Source organism: Canis lupus, chromosome 1 (genome assembly GCF_011100685.1).
Source record: "Canis lupus familiaris isolate Mischka breed German Shepherd chromosome 1, alternate assembly UU_Cfam_GSD_1.0, whole genome shotgun sequence".
NCBI classification, from domain to species: domain Eukaryota; kingdom Metazoa; phylum Chordata; class Mammalia; order Carnivora; family Canidae; genus Canis; species Canis lupus.
This window is the reverse complement of record NC_049222.1, coordinates 95,742,320-95,754,474: the sequence shown is the minus strand read 5'-3', so window position 1 is coordinate 95,754,474 and position 12,155 is coordinate 95,742,320. Positions and strand designations below refer to the sequence as shown.

General features: G+C 38.0%; 1 protein-coding gene across 4 annotated transcripts in view; it reads right to left on the bottom strand.

Annotated features, from left to right (window-relative positions):
* SPTLC1 (serine palmitoyltransferase long chain base subunit 1) overlaps positions 1-12,155 on the bottom strand; it is a 65,040-nt gene that overhangs the window by 21,032 nt on the left and 31,853 nt on the right. For all 4 annotated transcript variants that reach the window (XM_038527292.1, XM_038527291.1, XM_038527293.1 and 1 more), the window contains 5 exons: positions 11,887-11,976; positions 5,684-5,791; positions 3,450-3,545; positions 3,009-3,105; positions 1,926-1,980 (listed from right to left, as the gene is read on the bottom strand). In XM_038527292.1, the coding sequence (XP_038383220.1) occupies positions 1,926-1,980; positions 3,009-3,105; positions 3,450-3,545; positions 5,684-5,791; positions 11,887-11,976 (446 nt within the window). The remainder of the gene's footprint in view (positions 1-1,925; positions 1,981-3,008; positions 3,106-3,449; positions 3,546-5,683; positions 5,792-11,886; positions 11,977-12,155) is intronic.

The following is a 12,155-nucleotide window of genomic DNA, read 5'->3' as shown; positions in this document are numbered from 1 at the left end:
AACTCTGTTTAGCAAGCTTCACTTAGAAAGATTTGCTTTTCCCTTAGAATAAAATTAGCACAAAAAACACTTCATAGCACATTTGATTCCTTAAGTCATTTAGGATTCAACAAACTTTACTGAAGGACTGTGTCACATCATGCGAGGTGCCAGAAGCCAACTTCACCTGCCTTTCAAACCACCAATGAGCACTATAATTTGTCACTTTTCTTTAAATGTAATGCATCCTACTAGACCTCTCAATAAACTAGGCTGCAAAACAGTGCAGTAAAACATACTATAATAAAAGGGATTTACTCCAGAATGCAAGCATAGTTTAATACCAGAAAATTGTAACAGTGTAATTCAGCATAAGACATATCTATGATTTTTTAAAAAGTCTCCAAATCTAGGAATAATTTGATAAATTCTACCTATAGAAAACTTAAAGTATGATGCTTCATACTTCATGAAGAAATGCTTTCATACTGTGAATGACAGAAGAGGTGTACCACTACTACAATGGAAGAATCACTAATGTGCTAGTGACTTACACCAATGCAGTAAGACAAGAAAAGGACCAAGATGTCTAAGAATCTGGAAGGAAGAGAAAACCATTATTCAGATAACAGGACTTTTATATATGTCATCATAAAGAGAATGAAACGAACCATTAGAATAAACAGGAGTTTGGAAAGACTGCAGGATATCAGATCCTAAGGACAAAATGCAAACACCAGAGAAGACTAGATACAAGGAGAAGCTGCAACTGGCTAGCAGCTGGAAGGGAAGGTGGGGTCCAGGGAAAGAGGTAGTTAGGAGGCTAGAGGATGGAGTGTATTCAATGCTAATCAAATGATTCCAGAAAGCATGACAAGAGGAGAGACAGCCAAAGGCACCAGGTCCTTGAGGAGAAAGGGCTATGATACCTGGAGGAAAGACTGGTTCGGATGGATGGCTCTGTGTGCACAGGTTTGTGAGAGAAAAAATGGGAATCTGTGTGACAGCAGTGAAGCCAGGCTGTCCGGACAGTGGGCGGATGCAGATGGGGAGTGGGGAAGGGATTGAGAGGCAGGGGACTGGGGAAAGGGGAAAGATGGGGAAGAGAAGGAAGGTGGAGGGCTGGGCTTATAAAATGAAGACAGCAATACCACTAGACAGAATGAAGGGCATCTGAGGTTGGTGTTCCTGAATTTATAATGAGTCCAACATGCTGTGCTATATTGGGATATCAATATTTCATAAAACAAAGTAGCTGGAACCAACACAAATATCATCTCCTAACCATAAATCATGCAAGAACTTTTGTTACTATCATGTAGACACACCCAGAACTTTAATTATTTCTGCCCTCACTGTATCTGGAACAGCTGTGACCTGCTCATTTACTCACTGCCCTTGTCCATTAGAAGTACTCTTGTGTAGTTAAGACAAAAAAGTGAAACCGCCTAAGGTTCATTTCAATTTCACCTGTTGTTCTTATATTAATTTAAAATAAAACTTAGTATTTTTCTAAAAAATAGGGCCTGTATGAATCCACTGTCACCTAATTCCATAGCGTATAATGATTATCATTTTATCTGTACGGATGTGAAGAGATTCTCCTGTGCTCACCTGAGTTATTTCTGGTGGTAGCATGTTTGGTGGTTATTTTCATCTTTGAAACAAATATATTGCTATAATATTAATGAGCTTTTAACCTTTTTAGAAAAACAAAGTCATGGTTCTTCAATGACAAAATGGGTCCTCTGGCTTCAAGCCCACAGACAAATCTGGCTGAACAGAGTTTCTCATTTCTTAGTTGCAGTTCAGCTGAACTGACCCAAGCCTATGGGTCTGAACTGACCCTGACTCAAAACCAAAGAGGTGACATTTAAAATTGTTCATGAGTTAATTAAATGTGGTATAGACAGACTTTAAGTTGGTTGACAATATATAAAACTTACCCTTGTAAAGCTTTATGAATTCGCTTGCACTTTTCCTTCAACACTGAAAAAATACCTGTACAGAAAAAAATGCACTTGAGAGTATATCTGCAACATCTGATACTACTAAAGATATTTTTAAAGTTCAAGTTCATCAATTTAAAATGCTGCAAAGCCTCCTATAGACTCCTAGCACACAGGAACACTTCCAAAGGCCCAACCCTCAGTCTTCGACATATACCCTAGCACCTCCTCACCCACTTTCAGTAGAATCTAGGATGAGGTTTTCCACAACAAAACAATTGCTATTGTTCTCATCAAGATAATCTGGCTAATAAAGGGTATAAACATGTTACTTATTTCTGGACCCTTAACAATTCGGTAAAAGATACTGTAGGAACGTTCACTATCTTTTCCTTGCTATTTTCACTTTATTCATGAAAAATTAAAAAACTAAAATATCTAAGCAAGAAGCAGGAGTGCTAGGCCTTCGGACAAGCAAGCGTATGAATATGTACCCAGAAACACATTTCCTGATTCTCTGAATTAAAGCCATTAACACTTTACAAATTTAAAAAAAACAGGTAAGGCTTGTTTTTTCATTTCTGTTTTAGGCTTTGTAAGGAGGTACTAACAAAGCCTAAAGGCACATTTGAAATTAAGTCAAACTGGCCCATTAAATAAAGGAGCTTTAATGGTTGGTAAACTGGGTTTGGCTTTCGTATCGACTAATGAATCAAAGGCTGAAGGGAAAAACTGGATAAGCTATAAATTATATGTACTGAGCATCAGCAGCACACTTCAGCTAACTTCTCAAATGACAACCAGCCCAGAGCTGACTCCTCCTCCTGGCATTTCCGCCCATCCTGGGATCCAGTCCCACTTTGGCTTTGGCTCTGCCTCCTGGGCTGGAGAAGCTCTACACTGAATCTCGGGCAGGACAACATCTTCACTGCCATTCTCCATATAAACACCAGGTAATATCATTCACATGCACAGTTCTGTCTGGTAAACACTTTGCCTCTAGCTAATTCCTCCAAAAGCACACCACAACCTGGCTGACATAACTGCGATGTCTGCTGTCCTGGGTTCAGAAGATTATACCTGGATTCTCCTCCATGATGTTGAGAGCCTCGATTGCAGCAGCAGCCAACAGCGGGGGTAGTGAAGCTGAAAAGCAGTATCCCTGGCCAGAAAGTCGCTGAGAAGAAATAAACAAGTTAAAGACATAAATATGCTTCTCATTTTTGTGGGCTAAAAAACCTAAAGGCACCAGATCTGCATCACCTCAGGTGAAGGTGTAAAGATCTATGCATGTATAAAAGTTATACATGTAACACAAATTAGGCTTTTTTAAAAAGAGATAATTTCAAATATAAATATTCTGAGTGATTCTACAAATTGACTTTTAAATAAAAATTGTGATAAATTAAGTCAGAATGAAATTCTGGGATTGGAAGTTATATGCTGAGTAACTTTCAGCATGACCAGTGGAGCAACTAGTTTCAGTTTCTGCTTTTGTTTTTAAAAAGTTTAAGAACCCACCTGGTGGTCAATTACAAAAGATCTGCCACAGCAGAAACCTCCAATAGAAGCCAGGGAATTCTCCATGTTGGCGCTGATAAGATCAATATCATCAATCTGCCAAAAAAAGTGGGACAGTGGTAGTTATTCTTCAATTTAAAGAAAAAATAGGGCAGCCTGGGTGGCTCAGCGGTTTAGCGCCACCTTCAGCCCAGGGTGTGATCCTGGAGACCCGGGATCGAGTCCTACATCGGGCTCCCTCCATGGAGCCTGCTTCTCCCTCAGCCTATGTCTCTGCCTCTCTCTCTCTCTCTCTCTCTCTCTCTGTGTCTCATGAATAAATAAATAAAATCTTAAAAAGAAAAAAAAAAAGACCCCTGTCAGGCCTAGAGACAAAATTTCAGCATTGAGCATATCAACACCTTGGTTCAAGCAAATTACCTTCATGCAAATTAAAAGATATATCATACAAAATCTATCGCTACAAGGATGGATGTTTCAAAGTGCACCTCTGAAATGGTCTCACTTTATACTTTTTGGCCACTTCATCATGCATGGACAATTTATTCACAGTGGAAGGAGGAAGAGAAATTAAAAGATGAAATCCAAAACTGCTTAGTATTAAAAATATTCAAAGGTACAAAATAAGATCATTTCCTTGCTTAAGTAGTAGTCCAGCTGGCCTTTCCCTAAAAGGTATTTGAGATAAATACTAACAAATCTATCAGAGTTTTGAGCATTTCACCCCTGTATTAAATTTACCTTTCACCTTTTCAAAAATAAAATCAATTACTGTGTGTCTTGTGGGCTTCTGAGTCCCCATGATCTTCTCAACTCCATGCTCTGCTGACCCTCACCTTCTGCTCCAGCACTAGCACCTGGTGCATGCTGGGCACACAGCAGCCATTCTAAAGCACTCACTAATGGTCATGATCACAAATGGTCTGAGCACATCTAAGGGTTTCTAAATGGTCCACAGACCCAACAAGGAAATCTGTGCAGTCTTTTTTTAAAAAAACCTTTTATTATGAAAAATTTCAATCACACGTGCAAGTAGAACTGAGTATAAGTTCATCACCAGATTTAGTAATTACCAGCTCATGGACAATCCTGTATCATGCAGAGCCCCCTGCTGCCCTCATCATTTTTTTGTAGCAAATCCCAGACTTCACATGGTTTCATCTATAAATATTTCATGTACATTTCTAAAGGATACAGACCCCTTTAAAAACATAATCACAAAACTATTTTCACACCTAAAAAATGAATAATTTCTTAATATCGTCAAATATTCAGTGTTCAAATACCTGCCTCACAAAGCTTGTGTTTTGCAGTATTTGCTGAAATCAGGATCTAAATATAGTCCATATATCCTGCACTTTTCCTCAGTGCATTTACTCACCAAACAGCAGTCTGTCTTTGAGGAGTATGCCTCAATCTAACTTCATGTGATATTTGGTCTGCTCTCCAGTTTTCTCTGGACCATATGGGCAGTGGGATGGAGATAATCTAAGGTGATTTTATGTTCTTTAGTTCAACTTTTTAACATAGGTTGTAAAACTTTTATGCATAGGATTTGCAGGCAAGTTCCCCTTCAACTCAACCGGTTACACAATGGTGGGTGAAGACAGATCCTACGGACAGGCTGGCACTGCTCCTCCCTGAGGCTCCAGGGGCATAAACCATTAAGACTGGGAGCAGCTGGGACTCATTTCCAATCAGCAAAAGAACACATGACCAACTCACTCCAGTTGTCTGGGACCTTGAGGCTTTGTGTAATCTGTACCAGCACTGCTTTAGACTCTCTCTCTCTCTCTCTCTCAGTCATAACTAATACCCCATACACAGAAATAAGGGAGAATTCAGAATTATAAATATTAGAAAGAACATTCTTTCACTGCCATAATATTTTCTCAAGAACTACTTAAGGGAATTCTTACTGATTTTCAGAAAAACACAGCAGGCAAATTTACCTGTTTCTAGAGAAGAGATATTGAAAGCTAAGATCAAATACTACCAGGTAAACAGACCACAACTGTATGACTAGCCACTGTGAGTTATAGGTTCTGAGGGAGGACAGGCCTCTGATGTGGCTGAGCTGATCCTCTACAGGCTCAGCAAAGTACCAGATACCATACCGCATGACCCTGCACACTGATGATGACCATCATCTTGTGCCCATGAAATAAATGTATGTAGCAGGACGAACTGCATGTTTTCTATATGAGGAAATGTCCCAGAAAAGGAAAACTTACACTGATTCCAAAATGTTCTGTGACTCCTCGACCATGCTCCCCCAGGACTCCAAACGAAAGGCTTTCCTCCAGAAAGATTCTTGCTTTGTATTTGTATTTTAACTTAACCTAAGCGGTAAACAAAACACAACTTTAAAATACTGATGATTAGCACCCTAGAGGATGTACAAGGAAGAACAAAGTTAAACAAAAAATGAAAACATAGATCCTCAGCACTGGTGGATTTGTACTTGTGCATCTGCTGACTGGCTGAAATTTCTTTGTAATCTATGTGCAAGGCAGAGGGGGAAGTGGCAAAAACTGCATGTTCCCAGCTGAGTGTGACGACTTCTTCAGCTCATACCATGAACAAGTGTCCTTTCCAGGGTGTCTTTATTGCCATGTTTTTTGCATTTTGTACTTTTTGCTAGTGATTTTGTTTTAGGATGGCCCTGCGCACAGCGCTGAAGTGCTGTTTAGTGTTCTTAAGCTCCAGAAGGCTATGATGTGTCTTAGGGAGAAATGGTTGTGTTGGATCAGCTGAGTTCAGGCATGAGTTAGAGTGCTGACCGCCCTAAGTGCAATGTGAATGAACCAATAATATGTGTTAAATAAAGTGTCTTTGAGCAGAAAACACATAAAACAAGGTTATATACCAACTGATGAAAAAGCTGTGATCAGAGGCTTGCAGAGAACAAATGACATTTTTGCAGCCCATTTATAGAACATAACTATGTACGTGCACTTTCTAGAACCTAACTACAGGTGGCCCTGGAACAACACAGGTTTGAACTGCGCAGGTCTGCTGAGATGTGGATTTTTTAAATAAATACCGTCCAGCACTGTATTTTCTCTTCCTTATGATTTTCTTAACATCTTCTCTTCTCTACTTACTTTACTGTAAGGACTACAAAATATGTTTTCATCAGTTATTTATGTGATAGGGCTTCCAGTTAACAGGAGACTACTGGTAGTTAAGTTTTGGGGGGAATCCAGAGTTATGTGGACTTTCAACTGTGTGGAGGTCAGTGCCCCTAGGATCTGCATTGTTCAAGGGTCAACTGTACCACGATGATGAAAACATACTGTACTTTGGATGCTCTAAATTTAACTAACATAGCACAATGCCAATTTTTAAAGAGAGAAATATTAAGATATCTCTTTGAATAAAGACACGTAATCTACCTGTTAAATATTGTTTTGATTATATACAAAAACTCCTGAGGATATGCACATATTCTTCCCTTTGTGGTACTATGTTTTAATTTGAACTTATGGCACTTTTTTTTTAAATCAGAAAAAGCTTTAATATGCTTTACAAATCTATTTTTCTTTTTGATTGTAGGCTTGTAAGAAAGTCTTTTCCCGTCAAAGACTTAGATGTATATTTATCTGTAGATTCTAATTATTTCATGTTACTTTTTTGTTTACACAGTGGAAAGCTGAACATATGCATGTTTGTATATGGTTTTTTCCCTCTAATGTTTTTTTTTAATGTTTATTTATTTATTTATTTATTCATTCATTCATTCATTCATGAATGAATGAGAGATTCATTCATTCATTCATTCATTCATGAATGAGAGACCCAGAGAGAGAAAGAGACGTAGAGACATAGGCAGAGAGAGAAGCAGGCCCCATGCAGGAAGCCTGACATGGGACTCGATCCCAGGGCTCCAGGGTCACACCCTGGGCTGAAGGCAGCGCTAAACTGCTACCACCTGGGCTGCCCTCCCTCTAATGTTTAATTGCTTTATCTCTAAATAATACGAATGTCATCAGTTTCACAACTGAATTAAAATACAGCTATTATTAACCACTAAATTTAGATGAATTTTTACTAACAAAGAATAAGCTAATTTGGGGGAGAATTCTATCTTTTTTTTCAACACTGTTTTCTATTCATTAATATGTATGGAACATTATATGAATATTTTCTAAAATTCATATTTTAGAAAAAATTTTATATCATGACAATAGTGGTACACAATTAGACAAATCAGTGAAACAAACAAGAATCCCAAAGTCAAACCCTAATTTGTATCCTATAACCTTTACAAACTCATTGCTAATATATACTTGACTCGTTCCTTACACTTTACATTTGTTTCATGGTTTGGCTGTATATCTATCCATTGGTACTGCTTTACTATTAATAGTCCTAAATATGCAATGCTGGTATCTTTTGGTCTTCTATCACTCCCATATCCTTCTATCAGTCTTTGACACGAAAAGAACAACAGGAAAATGAATACATCTCTTTTACTGATACTTAAGATACACCTAGATTTCCTCACGAAACAGTGAAAAGCTTTAAAAACAAGATATGAAATCCTTACTCTGAATCCTCATTCAAATGATGGACTTATAGATTCACATTTCAGTGGCTGAATGCAAGGGTTCAACATAGGAAAATTAACTATATTAATAGGATGAAGGAAAATCACATGATCAACTCATCCACCAATGCAGAAAAAGCATTTGACAAAATCCAAATCTCTTATGGTATAAATACTCAACAAATTAGGATGAGGAGGGAACTTTCTCAACCTGATAAAGAGCATTTATAGAAAACCCACAGCTAATATCATACTCCATTGGTGGCAGCCTGAAAAGCTGCTCCCTCTTGCTACTCTTAGTCAACATCGTATGGGAAGTTTTAGCCAGAGCAATCAGACAAGAAAAACAAATAAAAGACAACCAAATTGGAAAGGAAGAAGTAAAACTATCTCTGTTCGTAGATTATAGGAGTTTTATGTATAGGATAAGATCCACAAAAATACTATTTGAGTTATAGTAAGTTCAGCAAAAGTTCCATGATACAAGATCAAAACACAAAATCAGGAGCACATGGCTGGCTCAATCAGTGGAGCATGCAACTCATGATCTCAGGGTTGTGAGTCTGAGTCCCATGTTAGGTGTAGAAATTATATTAAAAGAAAAATCCTTAAAAAAAAAGAAATAAATAAAAATAAAAAATAAAAAAACCCTACAAAATCAGTATTTTTTATTGTATTTCTATAAACTAGCAGTTAACAACCCCTAAAACAGGTCCATTTATAATAGCATCAGAAAGAATAAAATACTTAGGAATAAAACCAAAAAGATAGTAAAAATCACAAAACATTGCTGAAAGAAATGAAAGATCTAAATAAATGGAAATACTTTTGTGTTCATGGATTCAAAGAATTAATTAAGCTGGAAATACTTCCCGAAACAATCTATAGATCCAATCCAATTCTGATTCAACACAATCACTATCAAAATTTCAATGGCATTTTTTTTTCTACAGAAATGGAAAAGCTGATCCTAAACTTCCAATGGAATTTCTAGGGACCCCAAAGAACCAAAACAATCTTATTAAAAAAGAACAAAGTTGGAGAACTCACATGTCTTGATTGCAAAATTTACTATAAAGCTACAGTAATTGAGATGGTGTGATAGTGACATAAGGCTAGACATACAGATGTGGAACAGACTTGAGATAAGCCCATCTCTCTATGGTCAATGGATTTTTGACAAGGGTGCTAATAAGGCCATTCAATGGAAAATAATAGTTTCTTCAACAATTGTACAGGGACAAATGGTAACTACATGCAAAAGAATGAAGCTGGACACATGGCTCATAGCACATACAAAAATTAAGTCAAAATGGATCAGAGACCTAAAATAAAAGCTAAAACTATAAAACTCTTAGAAGAAAACATAAGGGTATATCCTCATGACCCTGGATTTGACAACAAATTTCTTAGGACACCAAATGCACAAGCAACAAAAAACTAGATAAAGTGTACTTCACCAAAATTAAAAAGTTCAGTCCATCAAAGGACACTAATCAAAGATGTGAAAAGATAACCTACAGAATTGGAAAAATATTTACAAATCATATATCTGGTAAGGGTCTAGTTTCTAGAATATATAAGGAACTCATTAACTTAACAGTAAAAAGACAACAATCCATTTTAAAAAGGGCAAAAGACCTCTAAAGATATTTCTCCAAAGATATACAAATGAACAAAAAAAAGAGGTTCAACATCATTAGTCCTTTGGGAAATGCAAATCAAAACCATGTGCTTCACATGGCAAAAACTGAAAACAAACAAACAAACAAACAAACAAAAAAACAACAAATGAGTAATGAGGATGTGGAGAAACTGGAATTCTCCTCCACTGTGGATGCGGATATGTAAAATGTTGCAGCTTCTGGGGACAACAGTCAGGCAGTTCCTCAGTAAGTGAGACACAGAATTACCATTTGACCCAGCAACTGTACTGCCAAGAATATACACAAAAACACTGAAAACAGGGCAGCCCAGGTGGCTCAGTGGTTTAGCACCGCCTTTGGCCCAGGGCATGATCCTGGAGACCCGGGATCGAGTCCCACATCGGGCTCCCTGCATGGAGCCTGCTTTTCCCTGTGCACCCCCCCCCCCCCTTTCTGTGTCTCTCATGAATAAATAAAATTAAAAAAAAAAAACAAACACTGAAAACAGGGATTCAAACAAATACTTGTTCATAGCAAGTGTTCATAGCAGCACTCCTAACAGCCAGAAAGCAGAAACAACCCAAATCTCTGTCCATAGATAGATAATGCAACAGGTCCACATGACAGACTATTATTTGGCATTAAAAGATTCATGAATGAAGGACTGATACATGCTAAAACGGGATGAGCTATGAAAACATGGCAAGTTGAGGAAGCCAGACACAAAAGGTCACATGTTATATGATCCCATTTATCAGAAATATCCAGACTAGGTAAATCCACAGACAGAAAGCAGTTTGGTGGTTGCTAGGGGCCACAGGCAGGGAGAAATGAGGACTGACTGTTTAGTGGGCAGGGGTCTTCTTGGGAGGTAACTAGAGAGTTGATGGTTGTATACTATGGTGCCGATGCTAAATGTTAGAACTGTACTCTCTAAAATGGCTAATTTTATCTTATGTGAATTTCACCTCAATGAAAAAGAAATCTCAATAGTCATGGTTTCTAAAAACAGTATATTGTGGATGGAACTAGAGGATACTATGCTGAGGTGAAATAAGTCAATCAGAGAAAGACAATTATATGACCTCACTCGTATATGAAATTTAAAAAACAAAAAACAAAACAGAGGATCATAGCAAAAGGAGAAAAAAAATAAAAGACGATGAAATCAGAGAGGGAGATAAAACATGAGATTCTTCATAGGAAGAGGGTTGCTGAAGGGGTGGTGGTGGAGGGATGACGTAACTGGGTGATGGGCATTAAGGAGGGCACGTGATGCAATGAGCATCTTTTTTTTTTTTTTTAGCACTGGGTGTTATATCAGATTGATGAATCACGGACCGCTACCTCTGAAACCAATAATACATTATATGTTAATTAATTGAATTTAAATAAAATTAAAATAAATAAACAAAACCAGTATATTGCCTTCACTGTTAAAAAAACTGAGTTTTGGGGCACCTGGGTGATTTAGCTGGTTAAGCATCCAACTCTTGGTTTCAGCTCGGATTATATCTAAGGGTCCTTGGTCCTGTCAGGCTCCCTGCTTCTCCCTCTTCCTCTGCCCCTCCCCACCACTTGTGCTTTCTTTTGTTCTCAAATAAAATAAATAATCTTTAAACAAACCAAAAAAACTGTATACTTAAGGTAAATGTATTTGACTATTCTTTATTTTTATTTACTTATTTATTTTTAAAAAATTTTATTTATTTATTCATGAGAGGCATAGAGAGAGAGAGAGGCAGAGACACAGGCAGAGGGAGAAGCAGGCTCCATGCAGGGAGCCTGACGTGGGACTCGATCCCGGGTCTGGTCTCCAGGATCACATCCTGGGCTGAAGGTGGCACTAAACTGTGGAGCCACGGGGGCTCCCCCTGATTATTCTTTAAAGACCAGGGCTGGCAGCACGTGGATGGCTCAGTCAGTTAAGTGTATACCTTTGGCTCAAGTCCTGATCCCAGGGTCCTGGAATAAAGTCCCACATTGGGCTCCCTGCTCCACAGAGGGCCTGCTTCTCCCTCTGCCTCTCATGAATAAATAAATAAAATCTTAAAAAAAAAAAATAAAGACAAGGGTTTCCATGTACTGTTAATCTACTTCCCTGGTATGGTCAGAACATACTTATGGTACCTATTGTGCAAAGCAATGAAGATGTTAGATGCTATAAAGGTTCATAAACAAAAAGCATTACTGCCCCACAGTCCAAGTACTAAAATACTGAGTAAACACAGTTGCTTACCAGTTCTGGAAGAGGACAGATAGTTCCGGTATTCATATACAGCCCTTCTGCTACAATGAAACGTCGTGTGACCCGAGCCTTGCGAGGATTCTTTAGAAGAAAAGAAAAAGACATATGAAATTTCAGTAGCTCCAAATGCAGACGCTATTAGATGCTCCCAAGCACTCCACCTGACAAGATCTATCCATCTGAGTAAGTAACAGACAGTCTGGGTAAGTTTCAAGTTCAAGGTTTCATACCCCTGTTATTTTGAGACAAAGAACAGTGCT